Below are 26,736 nucleotides of genomic sequence, written 5' to 3'. Positions count from 1 at the left end.
GACCCCCAGAAAAATGAGCTTACCTTTAGGCTAGTGTATTTCACACTATGTTGAGGCAAAGATCTGTGTTTAATGCTTGTATGGATGTCAACCCCAACACATGTTCATGTCATTGTTACCAATAAACTACATTAGTTTTTAAAAAATGACTGACTCACACCAAAGATGTCTGTATGCTAGCTAACCAGCTTATACGAACAGGAGTTAGCGGTTAGCAGTCACTTCTTCTAAACATTAAAATTAACAACTTCTACATGTCACGGCTCACAACACCATTATCCCAGAAATCCTAGACCCACTCCAATTTGCATACTGCCACAACAGATCCACAGATGATGAAATCTATATTGCACTCCACACTGCCCTTTCCCACCTGGACAAAAGGAACACCTATGTGAGAATGCTGTTTATTGACTACAGCTCAGCACCATAGTGGCCTCAAAGCGCATCACTAAGCTAAGGACCCTGGGACTAAACGCCTCCATCTGCAAATGGATCCTGGAATTCTTGACAGGCCACCTCCAGGTGGTAAGGGTAGATAACACATCCCCCACACTCATCCTCAATACAACAGTGGTAGGCCTGATCACCGACAACGATGAGATTGACCTCCTCCCTATCGTCTGAGACCTGGCCGTGTGGTACTAGGACAACAACCTCAAAAAGTTCTACACCCTCAAAAGGTTCTACAGTTGCACCATCGAGAGCATCCTTACTGGTAGCATCATTGCCTAGTATGGCAACGGCTCTGCCTCCGGCCACAAGGCACTACTGTGGGTAGTGCGTATGGCCCAGTACATCATTGGGGCCAAGCTTCCCGCCATCCAGGACCTCTATACCAGGCGGTCTCAGAGGAAGGCCCTAAAAATGGTCAAAGACCCCAGCCGCCCTAGTCAGACTGTTCTCTCTGCTACCGCACGGCAAGCGGTGCCGGAGCGTCAAGTCTAGGTCCAAAGGAGTTCTTAACAGCTTTTACCCCCAAGCCATAAAAGACTACTGAACGGCTAAACAAATGGCTACCCAGACCCCCCCCCCCCCCCCCTCTCTTTTACACTGCTGCTACTCTGTATCATCTATGCAGTCACTTTACCTCTACATATTATCTCAACTAACCAGTGTCGCACCTTGACTCTGTACCAGTACCCCCCTGTATATAGCCTCGCTATTGTTCATTTACTGCTGAATTCTTTTTAAATTCATCTATTTTTTACTTGACAAGTACTTTTCTTAAAACTGCATTGTTGGTTAAGTGCTTGTAAGTAAGCATTTCACTGTTCTACACCTGTTGTATTCAGAGCATGTGACAAATAACATTTGATTTGAAAACAGACAACAATATCCAAATCGGCCCTAAGCAACCACATTGTGGGCCTGTTACAATACATAAATCATGAAGGATTTGAGGAATATCCACTTTGTTAGATCATATTTATTGAATGTGCGCCAATCTGGTCAGTGGAATGTCTGCGTTCCATTGACGCCTTAACACATTTATTGCCAGGGTTAGAGGTTCCAAGCTCTATTCATATGTGAGCTGCTGCAAGGAAGGGGGCGTTGCCTAGACAACCAAAGACTTGTTTGCTACAACACCTTGCTTGTTTCACATTGTTACTGGAGAAACCGACACAACCGAACGAATGCCCTGCTGTCCTGTCTTCCGTCAGCTGTTCATTCCACACACACACAAAAAAACGTTAATGGTTATTTTATTTTCAAGACCGTGTTCATCCATAACCGTCGGTTACACGGTTATATGGTAATAGTGCCAGCCCTAGCCCTCACACCTGTAGATTTCCAGTCATTGCGCTAACACTCTTTTGCATTGGCTCGTGAAATGAACGCCAACTCCATTCATACTGCACAAAGAGACAGAAAAATGGTATCCACAAGGGCCCAGGGCCCCTCCAGCCTTACCCCAGGGCCCCTCCAGCCCGCTCTAGCCTTACCTCAAGCCCCCATTCACCCAGAACATTATCTACCCTTCTCCAATCTTATTTAGCTCTACACCTAACCTCCCCCATCCCCTTTAATCATTTTCACTTCATCCCTAAACCATCCTCTCCTCCCCTTTCCACTACATCCCACTCTATACCTACCCCTCGCCAGTCATACCAAACTACATAACCAAAAGTATGTGGGCACCTGCTAATCAAACATCTCATTCCAAACAGTTGACCGGGGTTTTACAGTTTGACAAACTGACTTGTTGGAAAGGTGGCATCCTCTGATGGTGCCACGTTGAAAGTCACTGAGCTCTTCAGTAAGGACATTCTACTGCCAATGTTTGTCTATGGAGATTGTATGGCTGTGTGCTCGACTTTCTGCAACGGGTATAGCTGAAAGAGTTTTGTATTTCGGGTGTATATACTCAATCCAAAACCTTAACCTATCCCTTGTTTTCAGAGCAACATGAAGAAATGCAAAAGCAGTATGGAAATAGCTCAAATCCCTTCCCAACAAAGCAGAGATCTTTATTTTTTTCAAATAGGGAAAATAAATGCATTATTTGTATTTTTTTTAAAAGAATTCTACTTTTTACCTCCTTTTCTCCACAATTTTGTGATATCTTATTGGTACAGTAGTTAGTCTTGTCACTGCAACTCCCGTACGGACTCGGGAGAGGCGAAGGTCGAGAGCCGTGCATCCTCCGAAACACTGTCCAACCGGGAACGTGTCAGCGTGCATGCGCCCGGCCCGCCGCAGGAGTTTCTAGAACGTGATGGGACAAAGACATCTCGGCCGGCCAAACCCTACCCTAACGACACAGCCCAGGATCGAACCCGGATCGGTAGTGACACCTCTAGCACTAACTTGGCTATATACACGGTGTACCAGTACAGAGTCGATGTGCAGGGACACAAGGTAATTGAGGTAGATATGCACAAATAGGTAGGGGTAAAGTGACTAGGCAACAGGATAGATAAACAGTAGCAGCAGCGTATGTGAGGAGTCAAAAGAGTTAGTGCAAAAAAGGTCAATGCAGATAGATAATAATTATTCTGGTTTGCTATTTATCTAACAATCTATGGGTTTGAGCTTGAGCATTACTGAAAGATGGCAGCCTTCCCCTTGTCATCCAAATCCTGCAGCCAATAACAGAGTTGAAGGAAGACTGCTAAGAATGGAGCTCATGCTAAGAACCTCTCCCTGCCTAAGCCCCATTATTCACAAGGCTCCTTTTACTTGGCTGATGCCTGCCGGCCGGCTGGCCCTGTGATGTGCAGCTAACTAACATCTGTAACGGCCGTTTGGGGAACTTTCCACAGAAACACATTCCTCTAACATCATCTCATACGGAGTCTGCAGGGTCTTAAAGACACTCTTAAAGGGGCAGGGAGAAGATGGAGGGTAGTAAAGACACTCAAATGGACAGGGGGAGAGACTGGGGAGATGGGAGAGAGGAAAAGGGGAAGGAGACATGGAGCAGGATAAAAGGGGAAGGCTGCCCGTGCGTCATTAGAGGGCTTCCTGCTGATGACTTCACACGTAAGCTCAATTCTACTCATGCACACGCGCTCAAAACACAAATACCCAAGTGTACTAAAACCATGCAAACATTATCAGACCACAGAGAAACATATCCAAACAGTTTAAACAAACACCAGAGACAGTGAAGGCCAGCTAAGGACAGAGTGTTGGGAAAGAAAGTCTCTCAGGTCTCTTCAGTGTTTATTAGCCATATCATGGACAGAACCCAGTCTGATGAGACCGATAGGATTTGAGAGACCGAGAGAGAAAGAGCAGGCTAAGACAATAGGACAAATGGGATATTTTTAGATGATGGATTGTGTCGTATTCAGGGCTCTAAAGGCCCAAAGTGTACAGAATACAGACGAATGCACTGCTGTGAGATATGTCAATGGAGTTTGTGTGTGTGTGTGTGTGTGTGTGTGTGTGTGTGTGTGTGTGTGTGTGTGTGTGTGTGTGTGTGTGTGTGTGTGTGTGTGTGTGTGTGTGTGTGTGTGTGTGTGTGTGTGTCCTATGTAAGATGAGTCAACAAGTCAGCAGGAGGTATGTTTTGTTACCATGACACCCTCCAAGCTCCAAAACAAAGGATTAGGAAAGAGAGGATGATTTGGGATGTGGTGAGAGAAGAGGAGGAAAGAGGAGAGGATTTAATCTCTCCATTACTTGCTCGCCAAAGCTCATAACTCAGCACCAGGGGAACATTTCTCCCCCTATCCACCCCCACGTTTCTGCCTGTGTGTGCGCATTACCTGGTTGAACCTGCGGGTGAAGGCCACAGCATTAGGGGCAGAGCTGTGCTTCTCCTTCTTGTTCCAGCCACAACTTGACAGCTCCTAAACACACAAACGTACACACTTAGCCAGAAGTTTACATAAAACACAGTGACAGATTTACATGGTGCACGCATCCACAGGTTCAGCAGCTCCTAAATAAGTCATTAACACAGATTTATACAAAGCACACTCCGGGACAAAAAACAGACGGTCTTGAACGGAGTAAAGAGTTAGTGTATTCCACCAAGGACAAAGTCAGTCTGTTCTTAACAGTTCACTGAGAGGGGAGGGGGCACATTGGGACACGATAAGAAGTGTGAGAGAGAGAGGAGTAGGTGTTTTAGGTCAGAAACGGAGAGCTGAAGGGTAGCAGTGTCAAGAGTTGTCATAAGGGTTAAGTAACTATCCCAATCAGAGGGGAGCAGTTGATAATGGTGCACTTGGACAGACTCTGAACTGGCCCTGAGAGAGTGGAGACCACAGAGGCAGACAGAGCAGGGGGAGGAGAGCCCTCTCTGGATCAGGGGTATTATTAGGGGGTCAGGGACATTATCAGGGGGCCAGAGATTTGCCAGGGGACAAGGGACACCGTGATTGAACAGTAGGAAAACGTGTTGTATTCTCTATTAATCAGCTGAACTATTCTCTTGATGACCACCTCCGAGACTGGCTGCCTGATTGTCTGTCTGGAAGCAACAACCTCCTTCACCACTAGCTCCAAACAATCTGGCCCAGTGAGCTACACACACACCCTGGCCAAATAAATCATGTGCAATGGCCCTGTGTGTGTTTCTGTGTGGAGGGGAACAAGTATTCCACAGATATTAAAAACAGTGTGTGAGTGGGTGCTTTCAAACTTCAGCATCGTCAGTTCTAAGACAGCAGAGATGACAGCCCCTGTATTGAGTACAACAGGAGCCGAGCGGCACTTGGTGGGTTGGAGAGGAGAGAGACCGAGAGCAAAGAGGAGGAAAGGAGAGAGAGAGAGAGAGAGAGAGAGAGAGCAGAGGTCCAGAGCCTCATGACAGCAGCTTTTAGCAGGCCTCTGTAAACTGTTAAACTGCTGCCCTGACAGACACTCTACACCACTGAATGAGAACCCCCTGTGTGTGTGTGTGTGTGTGTGTGTGTGTGTGTGTGTGTGTGTGTGTGTGTGTGTGTGTGTGTGTGTGTGTGTGTGTGTGTGTGTGTGTGTGTGTGTGTGTGTGTGTGTGTGTGTGTGTGTGTGTGTGTGTATGTAGTAGCCCAGTAGTGCCAGCTGTCACATCTCTTACAGGACTCATTTATTTAACCTTCACTCTTCCTTAAACATACGCTCCCCTCTGGCTGTCACTCATCCCCTCCATCCCACTCTTGTTATCCACTCCTCCACCATTCTCCTTCCCCATCTCCTAATAATGGCTCCCAGATTGGGATGATCCATTGGGAGACTGAGTAAGAGCGAGCGGGAGAGAGTTGGATATACAATAAAGGACTATTGTAGATCCCGGGGGAAGACTATTGTAGTGAAAACGTTTCATATGAGATGTTATTTATTATCACACACTTAACTTTTTGGTCCACCAGCAAATGTTGCAGGTAAATGGAAAAATATTTTTTTAGCTAAAATGACACCAACAAAAACATGAAGAAAAAAAGAAGAGACATGCTTGGTAATGTTTCTAAAACAATAATTGTATTACTATTAATAACTAAATGTGGTATTTTTTTAAATGTCATTTTAAGAGTCTTGACGAGATAAAAAATGTTCACCTGCCCCTGGAGGTAACTGTGGGAATGGGACTCGAGTCATGTCTGTGCCTGTGTGATTGAGTATGTCTAGGAGAAGAGTGGTCTTCTCTTCCCTGCTAGTTGAAACAGAAAAAAGAAACTACGTAAATAGCCAAGAAACAAGGACAAAGTCTCACTTCTGTCGACTTTCGTTTCAAGTAAACTTGACCAACTTTTATGCCTCTGCCAGTGCTTCTAAAATATGTATCTTTCACTCAGCTCTTCACGTGTGCACATTAGCCCCCACCAAGCAGTGTTGCAGCGAGAGGTGGAATAGGCTATATACGGACGGTTCGTAGTGACTTTATGCGATTAATTTACCAGCTATAAAACAAAACGAGGGAAATACTTTGAAAACAGCATTTATTTTTTACTATAAATGTGATCATACTTAACTATTTTTATTCACAAATGCGATTGAAATGCTTGCACAGTGGAGCCTGACCACCCGCCAACGTGGCTGGTGAAATAGCCAATAACTAAATCTACCTGCACTTAGCAGGTGTTCATTTTAGGCCCTACACACACACACACACACACACACACACACACACACACACACACACACACACACACACACACACACACACACACACACACACACACACACACACACACACACACACACACACACACACACACACACACACACACACACACACACACACTATTAAACCTTGAATAAGCACAATAGAAATATTTCACTAGGTCTCAAAACACCTGACAGTGTGGTGGTTTAACTCACTCCATCCACCAGCAGTATAGAAGGCAGCAACCAGCCACCTGCCATTCCCTCATAACCTTTACCTAAAACTTTAGAACTAACCCAACAACACATTCCTCTCATCTGAACTAAAGGAAACCCTAAATGACACCTCATAACAGAAAGCGCCCTACTTACAATGCGATCTCGTAAGCTGTCCCAAATACAACCGGTGTGTGTAAAATCAGCAGGGAACTGTTGTACAGCTAATTCAAAAGCAGTTACGACTTCATAACATTATCATCCCATTTCACTCTATAGGCATTAAAAACAACACACAGCTCAACACGGATGGCCCTTTAGTGCCTGGGTTTGACGAGGTGGTCCTGGTGAGTGTGTGCAGAGAGGTTTGACGAGGTAGAAGCGTTCAGTAGAGAACTTTAATGGGGCTAGTAAAGTGCAGTCAGCCTGCTGAAACAAACCACAGATGCGTTTCACTAGTTTCCACAATGTCCTGGCCTATAGGGGTGGTCGCCAGGATCAAGTACCAGAATCAAAGTCAGAGAATCAATCAATGATATTACCCTAACAAACAGCTCCAGTCTGCTGTGTAACACCATTTGCCACCTTGGTCCATTTGATTTATGTCATGTCTGAGCCATGCCTTTGTCGAATCTGTGACATTGCCTTGCGCTTTGAGCGAACATTTGCATTAAAGTCAACATGATTATTTGAGATGCAGTGGTTGTCTTGGCGGTTGTAGTTGGTCCCAGCCCAGTCCTACCCTCACCGCTTTCTAGTTCTAAAATCAGCAATACAGTACACACACCCCTGACTGACAGATGATTCCACAGCATGTATTTTGAAGTCCTCACACACACACACACACACACACACACACACACACACACAGCTAAAGCAGCTCCAGCCAAACCACTAACAGAGCCGATCTAATGTGAGATACCACAGCCACTTCTCTGCTCTGGGCCTCGTTTCAGTCAACACAGTGGAAACCTGGACCTCCACACACCCTGTGGACCAGACCAGAACGAGAGAATCAGCTGGAGCTAGAGGAGAGGGGGGAGAGAGAGAGAAAGGAGGGGAGTGAGAGGTTGACTAAGGTTGACAGCAATCGTAATGGAAAGTAACTTGTGTGTGGTAAAATTACATCCAGGCCTGTGCTGTAATGCCAGGAGACGGAAAGGCAGTAAGAGACAATCCTAATTGCCTGAGTGGCAGTCTTCTGAATAGCACAAAAACATTACCTACTGCGCTGACGACCGATTGGCATTCAGACCATTACCTCGCCTGCCTCTAGGAAGACCTATGAAATGTTGGTGTAAAAATGCATCTCTCAGACAGTCCTTCATTCCCTAGCGCCAGCCCCGTTAGCTAGTGTTATATGTTAGGTGGTGGTTAGTTCATCATATCCTGCGAATATGTATGCATCCCTATTCCCTACATGGCTGGTTTTACATGACGTGTAGGAGATGGGTTTTCCAGAAACGATAGGCCTATAATGTCCGTTATACTCCTATCCTTGTTCACTTTCCCACACAGCTAATGTCATGGCTCATAAAATGGTATGAGAGGAGCGATGTGATCAGACACAAACACGTAGACCAGCGGTTCCCAAACTACGGGTCACCTGATATGAAAATAACATCCCAGGAGAATTGTCAAAATCCAGAAGAATTTTTTTTTATACATAAGAATATATACAGTTTAAGTCGGAAGTTTACATAACACCTTAGCCAAATACATTTAAACTCAGTTTTTCACAATTCCTGACATTTAATCCTAGTAAAAATTCACCGTCTTAGGTCAGTTAGGATCACCACTTCATTTTAAGAATGTGAAATGTCCGAATAATAGTAGAGTTATTTATTTCAGCTTTGATTTCTTTCATCACATTCCCAGTGGGTCAGAAGTTTACATACACTCAATTAGTATTTGGTAGCACTGCATTTAAATTGTTTAACTTGGGTCAAATGTTTTGGGTCGCCTTCCACAAGCTTCCCACAATAAGTTGGGTGAATTTTGGACCATTCCCCCTGACAGAGCTGGTGTAACTGAGTCAGGTTTGTAGGCCTCCTTGCTGCACACGCTTTTTCAGTTCTGCTCACAAATGTTCTATAGGATTGAGGTCAGGGCTTTGTGATGGCCACTCCAATACCTTGACTGATATCAACATAATTTTCCCTCCTCATGATGCCATCTATTTTGTGAAGTGCACCAGTCCCTCGTGCAGCAAAGCACCCACAACATGATGCTGCCAACCCCGTGCTTCCCGGGTTGGGATGGTGTTCTTCAGCTTGCAAGCCTCCTGCTTTTTCCTCCAAACATAACGATGGTCATTATGGCCAAAATAGTTCTATTTTTGTTTCATCAGACTAGAGGACATTTTTGCAAAAAGTACAATCTTTGTCCCCATGTGCAGTTGCAAACCGTAGTCTGGCTTTTTTAATGGTGCTTTTGGAGCAGTGGCTTCTTCCTTGCTGAGTGGCCATTCAGGTAATGTCGATATAGGACTCTTACTGTGGATATACACTTTAGTACCTGTTTCCCCCAGTATCTTCACAAGGTTCTTTGCTGTTGTTCTGGGATTGATTTGCGCTTTTCGCACCAAAGCATGTTAATCTCTAGGAGACAGAAGGAGTCTCTTCCCTGAGCGGTATGATGGCTGTGTGCTCCCATGGGGATTACACTTGCGTAATATTGTTTGTACAGATGAACGTGGTACCGTCGGGCATTAGGAAATTGCTCCCAAGGATGAACCAGACTTGTGGTGGTCTACTATTTTTTTTCTGAAGTCTTTGCTGATTTATTTTGATTTTCTCATGATGTCAAGCAAAGAGGTACTGAGTTTGAAGGTAGGCCTTGAAATACATCCACAGGTACACTTCCAAATGATTAATTTACTGGAATTTTCCAAGCCGTTTAAAGACACAGTCAACTTAGTGCATGTAAACTTCTGACCCACTGGAATTGTGACACAGTGAATTATAAGTGAATTAATCTGTCTGTAAATAATTGTTGGAAAAATGACTTATCATGCACAAAGTAGATGTCCTAACCGACTTGTCAAAACTAGAGTTTGTTAAACAACAAATTTGTAGAGTGGTTGAAAAACAATGACTCCAACCTAAGTGCATGTAAACTTCTGACTTCAACAGTAGTAACCAAAAAAGTTTTAGTTAATTTTCTCCAAAGTAGCCACCCTTTGCCTTGATGATAGCTTTGCACATGCTTGTCAGTCTCTCAACCAGCTTCATAACCCAACACCTCCAGGCTGTGTCAAGGCTTTTTGACCAAGAAGAAAAGTAGAGTGCTGCATCAGATGTCCTGGCCTCCGCAATCAACTGACCTCAACCCAATTGAGATGGTTTGGGATGAGTTGAACCGCAGAGTGAATGAAAATCAGCCAACAAGTGCTCAGCATATGTGGGAACTCCTTCATGACTTTTGGAAAAGTATTCCAGGTGCAGCTGGTTGAGAGAATGCCAGAGAGTGCAAAGTTGTCATCAAGGAAAATGGTGGCTACTGAAGAATCTCAAATATATTTTCATTTGTTAAACACTTTTGGTTACTACATGATTCCATATCTTCTATTTCATAGATTTGATGCCTTCACTATTATTCTTCAATGTACAAAATAGTAAAATTATTATTAATAACCCTTGAATGAGTAAGTGTCCAAACTTTTGACTGGTACTGTATGTGATCTTTAAACTATGAGTGCCCTGGTCCATGTTTGGGAGAAGTTGAGCGTGTTTTCTATTTCCAGTGTGTCTCTGTCTGTGTGTGGTGGGTACAGACTTCTAAGGGAACTGGCATACCACTCAGCGGTATGTATTAGAGCTATCTGATGCCACTTCCCTACAAGCCAAAAACAATCTCTGCCCGCCAAAACCTAATTTACTTCCCCTGCTGTTGATGTAACCACAGGGTAAAAGGGTTTCAGCACCAAAACAGACAGATGAGTATAAAGAGAGATGGAGCTAAAAAGATAGAGGAGGACAGAGACAACAGGATGAAATGCTATCTACAGTCTTTCTAGCCAGGATCCAATCGGACCAACGTCACTCTTCTCTAACCAGAAACAGACCTGGTCAGGGCTAGAAATAACTTTTCATAAACCGGCGCTTGTAAACTACACTAGAAAGACATGGCTTCAGTTACACATTTTCAGCAGCTCAACAACTTCTTTCCCCCTCTATGAATCTGTCTCTTTTTTTATATAGTTTTCCAATTCCCAGAAAACAGGTCCAGGAGCTGTTGAGGGAGACTCAGAGGACTGGATGTCACTGTCATCTTACACGTCCAATAGTCTACCAGCTACCTAAAGCACCTGTGGAGGACAGTGAGCTGAAACATTTAACGTGTTGCAAATTATGAAATCGATAGAGTGGAAGATTCCCTGTTCTATTGGAAAGGTGGAACATAATAAACTAATAAAAGAAACATCCTCTCACTGTCAACTGCGTTTATCTTCAGCAAACTTAACTTGTGTAAATATTTGTGTGAACATAAACAAGTTCCACAGACATGTGACTAACAGAAATGGAATATTGTGTCCCTGAACAACAACAAAAACAAAAAAATTAAATGTAAGTGTCAGTTTCTGGTGTGGCCACCAGCTGCATTAAGTACTGCAGTACATCTAATCCTCATGGACTGCACCAGATTTGCCCGTTCTTGATGTGAGATGTGACCCCACTCTTCCACCAAGGCACCTGCAAGTTCCCAGACATTTCTGGGGGGAATGGACCTAGCCCTCACCCTCTGATCCAACAGGTCCCAGATGTGCACAACAGTATTGAGATCCGGGCTCTTCGCTGGCGATGGCAGAACACTGACATTACTGCCTTGCAGGAAATCACGCACAGGACGAGCAGTATGGCTGGTGGCATTGTCATGTAGGAGGGTCATGTCAGGATGAGCCTGCAGGAAGGGTACCACATGAGGGAGGAGGATGTCTTCCCTGTAACGCACAGCGTTGAGATTGCCTGCAATGACAACAACCTCAGTACGATGATGCAGTGACACACCGCCCCAGACCATGACTGACCCTCCACCTCCAAATCGATCCCGCTCCAGAGTACAGGCCTCAGTGTAACGCTCATTCCTTTGACGATAAACGCGAATCCGACAATCACCCCTGGTGAGACTAAACCGCGACTCGTCAGTGAAGAGCACTTTTTGCCAGTCCTGTCCGGTCCGGCAATGATGGGTTTGTGCCCATAGGCTATGTTGTTGCCTGTGTTGTCTGGTGAAGACCTGCCTTTACAACAGGCCTACAAGCTTCAGTCCAGCCTCTCTCAGCCTATTGAGGACAGTCTGAGCACCGATGGAGGGATTGTGCATTCCTGGTGTAACTCTGGCAGTTGTTTTTGCCATCCTGTACCTGTCCCGCAGGTGTGATGTTCGGATGTACCAATCCTGTGCAGGTGTTGTTACACGTGGTCTGCAACTGCAAGGTCGAACGGCTATCCGTCCTGACTCCCTGTAGAGCTGTCTTAGGCGTCTCACAGTACGGACATTGCAATTTATTGCCCTGGCCACATCTGCAGTCCTCATGCCTCCTTGCAGCATGACTAAGGCACATTCACACAGATGAGCAAGGACCCTGGGCATCTTTCTTTTGGAGTTTTTCAGAATCAGTAGAAAGGCCTCTTTAGTGTCCTACATTTTCATAACTGTGACCTTAATTGCCTACCGTCTGTAAGCTGTTAGTGTCTTAATGACCATTCCAGAGCTGCATGTTCATTAATTGTTTATGGTTCATTGAACAAGCATGGGAAACGGTGTTTAAACCCTTTACAATGGAGATCTGTGAAGTTATTTGGATTTTTACGAATTATCCTTGAAATACATGGTTGTTTCTTTTTTGTTGAGTTTATAAGAGAAGACACCTCACAGGACACACTGGTTGAACCAATGTTGTTAGTACGTAATTTCAAAGGAATTATGTTGAGCCAACATAAAATAAATGTTGTCCCAGTGGGACAATACTACAGATAAACCAGTCAGTCCCCTCTTACACTTCGCTCTGTGGCTTCACTCCATCTCCTCTAGGGAGAAACTTTACTTTCAGGCTCAAATCAAACCATCTGCTTCATGTCAGTTCTTGCATCATAAATGGTCATGTCTGGCTTAATCACACACACATTCTTGTAAATGGACCACTGTGTTCTTGATAAAAGCAATAATGTCTGATTGAACCACTCTGCTATGAAAGGAGGTTGATGCCAAGCGCAGTGTTTTCCACAAGCACATGGCATAGTCAGCCAAATAGAAAAGGTAGACAGCCAGGATTCCCCGAGCCGGGGTTAAGAATCTTTTGCTGAACAAGCTCTATTTTGGTGACCTCTGGTACATTTTAATGCCTTGATTCCATGCAAAATACACAGCAATATTATTGAATACTGAGTTTCTCACAAATTTGAAAATAATTAAATACATTACTGAAAATGTATGAATTCCTTTTATTGTTAGTTTTTTGGGAAATCATCTAGGCCTATATGATCTATACCATTTTCGAAATAAGAGAACATTACAACTTTTTTTACTTTTTTTTACATTTAACTGGTCTTATATTGAGACTAAAATATTTTATGGCAAGATATGAACTGACACAAATGTTTTTTCTTTAAATTATGTATTTTATTTTATTAAATTAAGTAAATGGCCAAAATGATCTTGAAATAACGAACTGTGTGATGGGCACTTTTTAAAATGGAAAAATGGGTCTCTAAAATAAGCAGAACGAATGCTCAATTAAGTTCTGGGTCTATACTTGTTAAGAGAAGAGAGAATGACATCAGTTAAATTAGTGAAAGAAGTTAGTTTGCAACTCCATTTGTGAATTGCAGTCTAATTTATACAAAACAAATACTTGTTTAATGGCTGACCCACAGATTTATTCTCAAATAATCTTTAACTCTACAGGCTTCAAGCACCCTTTTAAGAGGCATTTTCTCAGTTATCTGCAATGCAGGTATGATTGAAGAATGAAGCAGGTGTTAATCATGGGATTTGAAGAGGCATTTGACCTTGATTAAATCAGTAGACCTATATCAATATCTATTAAACTACCATATAAATATCATAAGCTTTTAAAACAATTAAATCAGTTTTATCATATTTTGGACCAAAGTGCAACTATCGCATCACGATTGTCCTGCAGTGAAGAGGATTCACCATCTTCATCAAATGTTTTCATAATGTATCGATAATCAAATGAAATGTTTTTAGAAAGTCCTTTTTACATTAGCAGATGTCAGAGTTTCCTTGTCCCGATGCCATGTCCCGATACCATGGAGATATTATGTTGCATGATTTATGAATCGCAAGAATATGAGATTGGGTTTATTCAGTCAGTTCGACACCATTAATAAACTACTCTAGCTTGATGTTCAATCAATCAAATGACAGTAAGTCCATGCGCCAGCACTTCGTGGCTGTATATGAAACACGCGAAAATAAAATAAATATATGTGCCAGGAAACAATAGGCTAAGTGGATTTCGACCCGCCGTTGTCACAATATGGGTCATGCAAATTGACTCCTAGGCGATGAATGAGCATCATGCTCTCTCCCTCCGTGTAAAGACATTTGACTGCCAACACAGCTTACAGAAAACACACTACCAGGTACCGGAAGAGAGCGAAAAAATGTCAAACCAGCAGTGATTCCCTGTCATCGTTCACTTTGTGACTGACAGGCAGACAGACGCCTGTCCTATCAATATATCGCTAGAAGATGCATATCGTTCATTCTAGCGGAAGAGGGCCAGGCTGAATTTTTTTTCCTGACTTGCGAACTGTAAAAAAAATAATCTAAATGGCCAAGTTAATTTAAGTGGAAAATGTACATGGCTGAAATTGAGTGTACAACTGGCTGTATAGCCGACAGCTGGCTAGAGGAAAGCACTGCAAGCGGTCTGCTCTTCAATGCAGTCAATGTGCGCACACACCAGAGTATGTGAGCGGAGTTGAGCATTTGGAAATCCCGCTCATGGAACACTGTGCCTTCCTTTCCAACCACTCTGCTAAAAATCCTGCTCCTCGCTCACAGGAAAAAATAACCGCTGCTCGAAAAAAGAATCACAATTTAACCAACAATTCCACCTGGACCAACCATTTGGTTTTGAAGTGTTGAAACCAAACCATATGATTTGAATTAAACGTATTTTAATAAATATGAAAATGTCAATGTAAGAAGCGCTCATCATTTCAAATTGGCTACAAGTCATATTAAACAGCATATAAAACACTAAATAGGCCAGAAGCCAGAAAGGGGAGCCTAAGAAGGAATTATTTTTGCTATATTATTTCAAGGCTATAGCCTACAAATAAATACATTGTGAAGCGCGTGTGAGTGCGACAGACTGGTAGGGACCTAACGCCTCACAATTTGAACATTTCGTTGTATTAAATCATTAGTGTATGAATTGCGCATATAGGCTGTGAATTAAAATTAAAAACAAGTTAAACCAAAAATGCCCTTACTAGTGCCGTTGAATTCGTATTAGAAACAGGAGCTTGGACAGTGTGTGGCTTCAGGTTCATGTGACGTTGCCTGGAGAGCAGGCCAGCAGAGGAGAAAATCCTCTCCGCACTTGCAGAGCCACTGGGGATGCTGACCACCCTTTTGGCCACTCTTGCCAGGCTGGGCAGAGATGCCGAGTTTATTTTTCTATAGGTGTGCCTAAAGGTTGTTAGGCAACATAACCCAATCAAAATGGAAAGCTCATTGAAAGTGAGAATATGCCAGGTCTATTGTACAGATAATAGAACAAAAATGAACAACTTTTAAGAGATCAGATATTTAGTTTATAAATACTTTGATACAATGGCACAGTTATCTACCCACCTCGTTCCTTTTGTCTAGCATGTGCACATAGTAAGTGCACCTTCATGCAGTCGGGATACATGTCTTTTCAGATTCAACAATGATTATTTAGTTGTGGACACTACATCACCACACTCCCTCTCTTGATTTTTCACCTGTGTGCTTGGTCAGTTTCTTTATGGAAATATTTAGTTAACTGCATGACAGTAGCTAAATCAAAGGGCTATAGCAGAACACAAGTAGACTAAAAATGCATGCTGGGCCTGGCATGCCCTGAGCTCGTGAAGTGAGCACTACTGGGGCCGGCCTTCGCGGATGCTCCAGCCTTTGACAATCACACTCCGCGCAACAATCAAATTGGGCACGCTCCGCTCAGACTCTGGCGCACACACAAACTCGCTCACACAGACATAACGTGTTAAGACTGTTACGATGTGTTTTATGGTGGTTAGAGAAGCATATTCTAAAAAGGACAAGACCAATATAAAGCCTCAGGTCATAACTCATAACACAAAGCTATTTACAGTTATTAAGAAGTTATTAGACAGCACGGTGAGAATATTACTCCATAACATGAGATTAAACATACCAGACCACTGACACAAATATAGCCTACTGCTGACTTTTCATTACAGTCAAGCAGATGACAACTTTTCCATGACGCAGTGGTCTCACAGCTTGCTGGCTCTGCCGCCTGCTTCCATAAACCCTGCTGCTGTACAATTATTATTACAACTTTAACCAACGTCCAGGACAGCATGGAAACAATTGGACTGAAAACGACGGTTATTTGTTCATTCATATTAAGACGTAAGATATCAACATTAAAAGGAAAGATTCACCCATTTTGAATGTTATGTTGTTTTTGTGTATCTCTGAGCAATGTTCTATCGATTCCCCGGGTCATTTAATTTGTATCGGCGCTATTGCCTATCAAAGCAGGCAGATATTCGACCGATATCACATAGCATTGCGATTAATCCTCAGTCAGAGTAAAATAATAAATTAAAAACATTAAAACCTCAGATATCATTTTTTTTGCATGGGCTGCATCTCAATTCCACCGCTGGTCTTCTGCATCTGTGGTGGAAGGTGGCCGAGCTACAGAGGCGTTTGTCAGACCATGTGACATTCTCACAAATTCTGTAGCATCCAAACAAACTAATATGACCACCTTATGGAATGACAGGACTCTGCACGTACACAATGGTGTCCTCAGTTTTGCTGTATGACCCCCAACAAACCCCACGGGACTCACGCTGATGTGCCTACTTCGGTCTGTAGCGTCTGAACCGTTTAGGCTACAAACTAATATTAACTCTGTAGAAGGGGAAAGAGACTCATGAATAAGATGGCGTTCTCCATGGCCCCCATAACTATCACGGGACTCGTCTGAATGTAACCCATATAAATGACACAAATGTACTTGTCCTCTTGCTCAGTTGTGCACCAGGGCCTCCCACTCTTTCTATTCTGGTTAGAACCAGTTTGCACTGTTCTGTGAAGGGAGTAGTACACAGCGTTGTACGAGACCTTCAGTTTCTTGGCAATATCTCACATGAAATAGCCTTCATTTCTCAGAACAAGAATAGACTGACGAGTTTCAGAAGAAAGTTCTTTGTTTCTGGCTATTTTGAGCCTGTAATCAAACCCACAAATGCTAATGCTCCAGATATTCAGCTAGTCTAAAGAAGGCCAGTTTTATTGCTTCTTTAAATCAGAACAACAGTTTTCAGCTGTGCTAACATAATTGCAAAAGGGTTTTCTTATGATGAATTAGCCTTTTAAAATGATACACTTGGATTAGCTAACACAACGTGCCATTGGAACACAGGAGTGTCGGTTGCTGATAATGGGCCTCTGTACGCCTATGTAGATATTCCATGAAAAATCAGCCGTTTCCAGCTACAATAGTAATTTACAACATTAACAATGTCTACACTGTATTTCTGATCAATTTGATTTTATTTTAAATGGACCAAAAATAAGGACATTTCTAAGTGACCCCAAACTTTTGAACGGTAGTGTATATCTCCTAGATATAGGACAAAATTCAAAACCTTGTGATACATTTTTTACTCTCCTTTATGACATTTATAAATGTGTTGATCAATGTGTTTCTATGCGCTATAGTAGCAAAGGCCAAATTCTATATTTTAAATCAGATTGACATTTGTATTTTGATAGCTGAAGGGGTTGTAAAATTCTAAATCAAATAGCTAAAATGAGCCATGGTATGACCATGTTAAAACAATACCATACGTTAGCTTAGTAGAACCCCCGCCCCAACTGCTTAGACTTTTAGAGGTACTCGGAATATGACTTTCAGATCGCGGAAACATCTATTACACATGTCAGATTGAAAATGGTGAGATTGTAGACTGCTAAATTGATAGTGCAGTTTAGGAGATTTTACAGCAAACTAGCTATTCACATGCTGATAAGACTTTGGTACTGTGTGTAGCTACAGTATACAAGCTTGCCAGCCCATAGAGATAGTATTGCATTGTGGGTTTCGTAATTGACTTGAGGCAAAAGGATGTCCACAATGATTTTCACATGTTGCTACCAACCTTACCAAAATTAAACACTTGTTTACAAAAAATATTGTTCTCCAACACTGTAAATGATAGACATTTTTGGTTTGGGGTGGATTTTTCCTTTAAACGTCTTTATGAGGGTCTGGTGGTGTTAAAAACAGGTACAGTGGGGAAGGACTCTAATGAAGAGAAGTGATCCAGAGTTAATCCCCTACAGTTAAACTACTGTCGTATCATTGGCCTTGTTCAGATTTCAAACACATCACGTCATGGAAAGACCTCAACGTGCCTAGTTCTCTTTTGGAAAAACTGATTAATCAGCTTTCATTATTGCATAAAACGTGCTATGTCATGTACCATTAAAACTCTTTAACGTTGAGTAATTAAATCCAAGCTTGGAGAGACTGAGGGCTTTGTACTGCATGAGCAACTCTGACTTCTGTGTACTGTGCATTGACGTCAATGAGAAAGTTCTGTAAAAATTCAAGTTCGGCATCTCCAGTTAAGATTTGGCCCAAGTGGAGAGACCGTCAGATCCAGCTGTGTCGAGGGTCCAGAGCGGAAGCAGAAGGCATGTTTATTTCAGTACCATAACAGCAGGTACTTTATATGATACTGAAAGATAAGGAGAAGAAGATCTGTCCATCTGTCCGTCCATCAGTCACAATAAAATACTAACTACAGTCCCAGCCTTCCAAGTCTCTCCAGTCTTGTTATTCACTACTTTCATATGCATAGATTCAATAGAACCACTGAGTGAATTCACAGGATGCACACACACATCTATACCGTGGACACAGACGTTTTTTCCATTCTAGATGTGAGGGGGAAGGAGAGTGACAGGAGTGGTAACTCCAGCTGAAGTTAGGACATTGATGGTTCTCGCGCGCACACGCACACCAGTGTTTACTTTTGGAAAATGTGGTGCCGGACATTTGACCAGCAACATTTTAATTTCCAGACATTTGAGAAATCTACCAGACCCATATGATTTGGCTGCAACTGATTAGGGCGTCCACCCACGGTGCTCAGAATGACAGAAATCACATTTAGATTAAGGGCATTCATATTAACAGAACGTGCAAGTCGAGGATGCAATGATGTGCGGTCCTTCTTAACAAATTCTGATGTCCTCAGCCAACAAGACAAGTAACAAACAGCAACATCCCCAGCCTATGTCAATTTATTATCCCCCACAGTATAAAAGTTAACTTATTCTATTGGTCAGCTTGTCGAGAAAGAAATAGCCTATTTCAAACAGACTCTGGGACAGTTGTAGGAAGATAGATTCCAAATTCAGAAATCAAACCAATAGGCCTAAGTTACATAAAAAATAAATAAAAAGCAATGAGTCTGATGCAACAGATGAGAACGTTTAGCTTAAAATGTTGATATGCAAATGAATTCACATTATAAGAGTAGCAACGCACACAAGGCAGTAGGCTACGTGCGAATGTTCGTCACAATGCAATTAGCGGGAAAACACTGTCAAAACGACACTGCACATGCCAGTGGTTACACGTGACAGATGAAAATACCTGTTAGAAATGTAGAAAGAGGATCTAATAAGCAAGGTAAGACACACCTCATAACATTCAGGTTTCAAACACAGATTCAACCACAAAGACCAGGGAGTTTTTCCAATGACTCGCAAAGGTAAGTAGGTAGAGTAATGTCATACTTTCCAGGTCCATTCCCAAACAGTTCGAACTACTAATTTTGAAAATGATTCTCTCCTGAAATAAGTCTTCAATCAGGATCTCAGCGATCACTGCCTGTATCCGCTACGGGTCCCCAGTCAAACGACCACCCCTCATCACTGTCAAACGCTCCATAAAACACTTCTGCGAGCAGGCCTTTCTAATCGACCTGGCCCGGGTACCTTGGAAGGATATTGACCTTATTCTGTCAGTTGAGGATGCCTGGTCATTCTTTAATCTTGGAACTACCCATCCCGGATCCGGGAGAATTGTCATCAACTACACTAATTAGCATAGGGCAACGGTCAAAAAATATTACTAGAAAATATTCATATTCATGAAATCACAAGTGAAATATAGTGAAACACAGTTTAGCCTTTTGTTAATCACCCTGTCATCTCAGATTTTGAAATTATGCTTTACAGCCAAAACAAGACAAGCAGTTGTGTAAGTTTATCGATAGCCTAGCATAGCATTATGTCCAGCTAGCAGCAGGAAGCTTGGTCACGAAAATCAGAAAAGCAATCAAATTAATCATTTACCGTTGATGATCTTCGGATGTTTTCACTCACGAGACTCCCAGTTAGACAGCAAAGTTAGACAGCAAATGTTATTTTTATACCCAAAATACCTCCGTTTGTTGGTCACATTATGTTGAGAAATCCACCGGAAATAGCGGTCATGACAACGCCGGAAGAAAATCCAAATTATATCCATAATATCGACAGAAACATGGCAAATGTTTTTTATAATCAATCCTCAAGGTGTTTTTCAAATATCTATTCGATAATATATCAACCGGGACAATTGGCTTTTCAGTAGGAGCGAGCGGAAAAATGACTACCTCTGTCTTTTACGCAAGAATCGCTCAGAGCCCTCAGCTGGCCACTTACGCAATGTAGTCGTTTACGCTCATTCAACATAAAGACGTGAAACCACGTCAAAATTCTGTAGATACCTTAGGGAATACGTAGAAAAATGAATTGGTTGATATCCCTTTCAATGGCCAATAGGGGTGAATAGGAACACAACGGTTTCAAAATAAGAGGCACTTCCTGATTGGATTTTCCTCAGGGTTGCGCCTGCAATATCAGTTCTGTTATAGTTATACTCACAGACAATATTTTGACAGTTTTGGAAACTTTAGTGTTTTCTATCATAAGCTGTCAATTATATGCATATTCTTGCATCTGGTCCGGAGAAATAGGCAGTTTACTTTGGGAAAGTTATTTTTCCAAAAATAAAATAGTGCCCCCTAGTTTCAGGAGGTTAAAAGTAACTTCCTCACCATCTTAGATAAGCATGCTCCGTTCAAAAAATGCAGAACGAAGAACAGATATAGCCCTTGGTTCACTCCAGACCTGACTGCCCTTGACCAGCACAAAAACATCCTGTGGCGGACTGCAATAGCATCGAATTGTCCCCGCTATAAGCAACTGTTCAGGGAAGTCAGGAACCAAAACACACAGTCAGTCAAAGGCCAGCTTTTTCAAGCAGAAATTTGCATCCTGTAGCAATAACTCCAAAAAGTTCTGGGACACTAAAGTCCATGGAGAACAAAAGCACCTCTTCCCAGCCGCCCACTGCACTAAGGCTAGGTAACACGGTCACCACCGATAAATCCGTGATAATCGAAAACTTCAACAAGCATTTCTCAACGGCTGGCCATGCCTTTCCTCCTGGCTACTCCAACCTCGGCCAACAGCCCCCCCCCCTACCCAAATCCAGATAGCAGATGTTCTGGAAGAGCTGCAAAACCTGGACCCGTACAAATCCGCTGGGCTTGACAATTTGGACCCTCTATTACTGAAACTATCCGCCGCCATTGTCGCAACCCCTATTACCAGCCTGTTCAACCTCTCATATCGTCTGAGATCCCCAAGGATTGGAAAGCTGCCGTGGTCATCCCCCTCTTCAAAGGGGGAGACACCCTGGACCCAAACTGTTACAGACCTATATCCATCCTGCCCTGCCGATTTAAGGTCTTCGAAAGCCAAGTCAACAAACAGATTACTGACCATCTCGAATCCCACCGTACCTTCTCCTCTATGCAATCTGGTTTCCGAGCCGGTCACATCTCAGCCACGCTCAAGGTACTAATCGATATCACAACCACCATCGATAAAAGACAGTGCTGTACAGCCATCTTCATCGACCTGGCCAAGGCTTTCGACTCTGTCAATCACCATATTCTTATCGGCAGACTCCGTAGCCTCGGTTTTTCTAATGACTGCCTTGCCTGGTTCACCAACTACTTTGCAGACAGTTCAGTGTGTCAAATCGGAGGGCATGTTGTCCGGTCCTCTGGCAGTCTCTATGGGGGTGCCACGGGGTTCAATTCTCGGGACGACTCTTTTCTTTGTATATATCAATGATGTTGCTCTTGCTGCGGGCGATTCCCTGATCCACCTCTACGCAGACGACACCATTCTGTATACTTCTGGCCCTTCCTTGGACACTGTGCTATCTAACCTCCAAACGAGCTTCAATGCCATACAACACTCCTTCCGTGGACTCCAACTGCTCTTAAACGCTAGTAAAACCAAATGCATGCTTTTCAATCGTCCGCAGCCTGCACCCTCATGCCCGACTAGCATCACCACCCTGGATGGTTCCGACCTAGAATATGTGGACATCTATAAGTACCAGGTGTCTGGCTAGACTGTAAACTCTCCTTCCAGATTCATATCAAACATCTCCAATCTAAAATCAAATCTAGAGTCGGCTTTCTATTTCGCAACAAAGCCTCCTTCACTCACGCCGCCAAACTTACCCTAGTAAAACTGACTATCCTACCAATCCTCGACTTCGACTATGTAATCTACAAAATAGCTTCCAATACTCTACTCAGCAAACTGTATGCAGTTTATCACAGTGCCATTCGTTTTGTTACTAAAGCACCTTATACCACCCACCACTGCGACCTGTATGCTCTAGTCGGCTGGCCCTCGCTACATATTCGTCACCAGACCCACTGGCTCCAGGTCATCTACAAGTCCATGCTAGGCTTGTAACGCCAGGGTAGTGGGTTCGATTCCCGGGACCACCCATACGTAGAATGTATGCACACATGAGTGTAAGTCGCTTTGGATAAAAGCGTCTGCTAAATGGCATATATTATTATTATTATTATTATTAGGTAAAGCTCCGCCTTATCTCAGTTCACTGGTCACGATGGCAACACCCACCCGTAGCACGCGCTCCAGCAGGTGTATCTCACTGATCATCCCTAAAGCAAACACCCCATTTGGCCGCCTTTCCTTTCAGTTCTCTGCTGCCTGTGACTGGAACAAATTGCAAAAATTGTTGAAGTTGGAGACTGATCTCCCTCACCAACTTTAAACATCTGCTATCCGAGCAGCTAACCGATCGCTGCAGCTGTACATAGTCTATTGGTAAATAGCCCACCCAATTTACCTACCTCATCCCCTTACTTTTTTATTTATTTACTTTTCTTCTCTTTTGCACACCAGTATCTCTACCTGCACATTACCATCTGACCATTTATCACTCCAGTGTTAATCTGCAAAATTGTAATTATTCGCCTACCTCCTCATGCCTTTTGCACACAATGTATATATATACTCTTTTTCTCTACTGTGTTATTGACTTGTTTATTGTTTACTCAATTTGTAACTCTGTTGTTGTCTGTTCACACTGCTATGCTTTATCTTGGCCAGGTCGCAGTTGTAAATGAGAACTTGTTCTCAACTAGCCTACCTGGTTAAATAAAGGTTAAAAAACAAGAAAAAGTACAGGCAAAACTCTACAGGAAACCCTGGTTTAGTCTGCTTTCCACCAGACACTGTGAGACGAATTCACCTTTAAGCTGAACAATAACCTTAAACAAAAGGCCAAATCTACACTGGAGTTGCTTACCAAGAAGACAGGGAATGTTACTGAGTGGCCGTGTTACAGTTTTGACCTAAAATCTACTTGAAAATCTATGACAAGACGTGAAAATTGTTGTCTAACAAAGATAAACAACCAATTTGACAGAGCTTGAAGAATTGTTTTAAAGAATAATGTGCAAGTGTTGCAAAATCCAGGTGCGGAAAGCTCTTATGGACAAAAAGGGTCAATGCAGATATTCCAGGTAGCTATTGGTTAAATATTTAAATAACTAATTATTAGCAGTATAGCTTGAGGGGCTGAAGCTGTTTAAGAGCCTGTTGGTTCCACACTTGGTGCATTGGTACCGCCTCCCCCTCACTCCAGCCCACTCACCTCTACTAACCCCCTCGTCCCTGCACCCAATCATTCACCTTATTTAATGTCCATTCTGCTCTCCTGCCATCCTTGCTATTTTTCTCATCTTCCCCATCCGATCTTCTCACCTCTATCAGTCATAAAAGTGAAGGGCCCAGAATGCTACACTGGGTTTCAATGTGAGTAGAGATCATCAAATGCCTAATCAGTCTGTCAGTCAGTCAGAACAGAACACAAGGGCTTGTCAGTCTCCATAAATCCCTTGGTAGCAGAGCTGTGGAAAGGCACCAGAGACAACAGTATAACGTCCTTTAATTAGAGTTTGAATCATTGGCGGGCTCAGGCAGGGAGAACTGTCCACCTCTACAGGCTAGCAATAACACATCCATTTTAACCACTAACCTTAACCATTATCCTATCCTCAACTAAAGTACTTACTTTCTTATTCAAATGTATTACTTAAACTGCAACAAGTGCCAAAATCTAATTTGAGCATAGGTTGGAACAAATAGGCCTACACTGCACTGCTAACCAATCAGAAGCCAGAGTGATTCCACATGGTGGTGGTGTGATGTAGACGGACGGACGCTGCTTTAAGTGGTCTACTGTGGCCAACCCTAAACACAGGTTATCCCTGACGTGTCAGCTCACTTTACAAGGTTACAGAGAGCCAGCGCACGGATACACATGCTTACATTGGCTTTCACGTAGACCATTTATAGGGTGTGAGAATGAGTGTGTGTGTGTATGTGTGTGTCGTGATCATGGTGTGTAAGAAGAGAAGCAGGGGGACAGAGTCCTGTACCTCACCTCAGGCTGAATGGCTTTGAAGACCGGAGCATCCATGAGAGTGATCTGACCCTGGAGAGAAGGGGAGAGAAACAGAGAGAAGTGGGGGAGAAAGAGAGAGAAGTGGGGGAGAAAGAGAGAGCGAGAGAGAGCGAGCGAGACATCAGAGCAGTAATTAGGTAAACAGATTTGGACTGAAGCGTTGACCTGACATCATTGCAGGCAGTGCTTCCAAAACTTTATTCAACCGTCCCAGAATAACCAGGAGAAATCTGGAGGGGGATAAAAAAGGTAGAGACCACCCTCTGTCTGTCTAGCTGGGTATGGCAAGGCAGGGGAGAGTGAGAAGGCTCAAACTAGAATTGTACAGAGAACCTAGAGTATGAAACCGTCTTAGAGGGACTGTGTCAGCATTAAAGGCTTGCTGCACAAGCCACTGGACATAAATTGGTTGAATCAACATTGTTTCCATGCGATGTCAATAAAACAATCAATGTGAGGACGTGGAAAACTGATTGGCTTTGCACAAATCAATAAATCAACGTTTAAACTAAATACAATGACAGAGTGAAAAGGTTGGTTGATATCACATTGAATTCACAGTAGTTGACAACTCAACAAAATCTAGACGTTGAACTGATGTATGTGCCCTGTGGGTAATCTCGTCACAAATCACAACTGCGCTACAGTAATGCTCTAACCATACTGCCTGGACGACAAACTTCCAAGTTGGAAGTTGGACCTAAATCTTCTATATATAATATACCTTTGGCTTTTCAGGGAAAAGCATGTAAATCACAGCCGTTCATTATACTCTACACAGAGTGGTCTAGTATGCGCAGGCAGATGGTTTATGTTGTCTGACATCATGGAAACTGACTGCCTAGGATATTAGGGAGGACCATGGTGATCTATCTAACAGGGGCTGGGAGCTGGGAGTTGTAGCTTTTAGAATGGCCTCGTTCTATTTAGAATATCGGAGGATATTTGTGCCGGTGTATCCTCCTGGATCGCTCACCCACTTCATCCTCTCTTTCTGAAAGACTTTCCAAGATGCATCATTCCTCTCTCTAGTGTCTCAATGTCACATACGCGCCATTACACACACACACACACACACACACACACACACACACACACACACACACACACACACACACACACACACACACACACACACACACACACACACACACACACACACACACACACACACACACACACACCAGGGTGGGTACTTACTGCATACTCCTCAGGGGTAACCTTCAGGACATCGAAGACGACAGCATCAAAACTCTTCTTCAGCTCAGAACCCTTCTCACTGAGAGACTCTGAGCTGCTGCTCTTCTGGACACACACACACACACATTAGGGCAGGGAACTTGGGAAACATAAAGCTCAAAGAAATGAAAGAAATGGGGGGGGGGGTGTTTGACACCCATAGTGCTCTATGTTAGTGTTTGCTCTAGCCCTGCACAGACACACATTAATGAAATCATCAGAATGGGAGAGGTTAAGGGGGGAAAGGGGCGTGTCTCACCTCCGAGGCAGTGGCAGCAGCAGTGGTGACGCTTGATTGGCCATTGGGGAGGTCCATCATTCCCACACCATCTGTCTGTCAGTGCAGCACAGCACTACTCATCCTCAGTGTGTGCACTCTGGACAGACACACAAACGAGAGAGAAACGACTTAAACCCATATTTCATTTATCAGACCAATGCTCACAAACCCTGGATCAACAGTGCACCCTTGTGGATGAAAGTGGTAGGAGATTCACTTCAGATGTGGGAAATCAGCAGTGCTCTAGCCCCACATACAGGTGCCAAGTACACATGCAGACATACACACACACACACACAAAGATGCTCACTAAGCTGTGGTTTAACCAGCTCAGCTGGCAGTGTAATCCAAGTATGAAAGCGAGTGT

At 43.2% G+C, this 26,736-nt stretch overlaps 1 protein-coding gene across 12 annotated transcripts in view; it reads right to left on the bottom strand.

The window, feature by feature from the left end:
- LOC124037809 (ras-specific guanine nucleotide-releasing factor RalGPS2-like) overlaps positions 1 to 26,736 on the bottom strand; it is a 169,313-nt gene that overhangs the window by 88,873 nt on the left and 53,704 nt on the right. For 9 of the 12 annotated variants that reach the window (XM_046352887.1, XM_046352884.1, XM_046352894.1 and 6 more), the window contains 4 exons: positions 26,349 to 26,466; positions 26,051 to 26,155; positions 24,830 to 24,880; positions 4,218 to 4,301 (listed from right to left, as the gene is read on the bottom strand). In XM_046352887.1, coding sequence (XP_046208843.1) covers positions 4,218 to 4,301; positions 24,830 to 24,880; positions 26,051 to 26,155; positions 26,349 to 26,408 — 300 coding nt within the window. In that variant the 5' untranslated portion in view covers positions 26,409 to 26,466. The remainder of the gene's footprint in view (positions 1 to 4,217; positions 4,302 to 24,829; positions 24,881 to 26,050; positions 26,156 to 26,348; positions 26,467 to 26,736) is intronic. The other 3 variants (XM_046352891.1, XM_046352890.1, XM_046352892.1) reach the window with 1 other exon arrangement.

Source organism: Oncorhynchus gorbuscha, linkage group LG06 (assembly GCF_021184085.1).
Source record: "Oncorhynchus gorbuscha isolate QuinsamMale2020 ecotype Even-year linkage group LG06, OgorEven_v1.0, whole genome shotgun sequence".
NCBI classification, from domain to species: Eukaryota; Metazoa; Chordata; class Actinopteri; order Salmoniformes; family Salmonidae; genus Oncorhynchus; species Oncorhynchus gorbuscha.
This window is presented reverse-complemented; position numbering and strand designations above follow the sequence as displayed.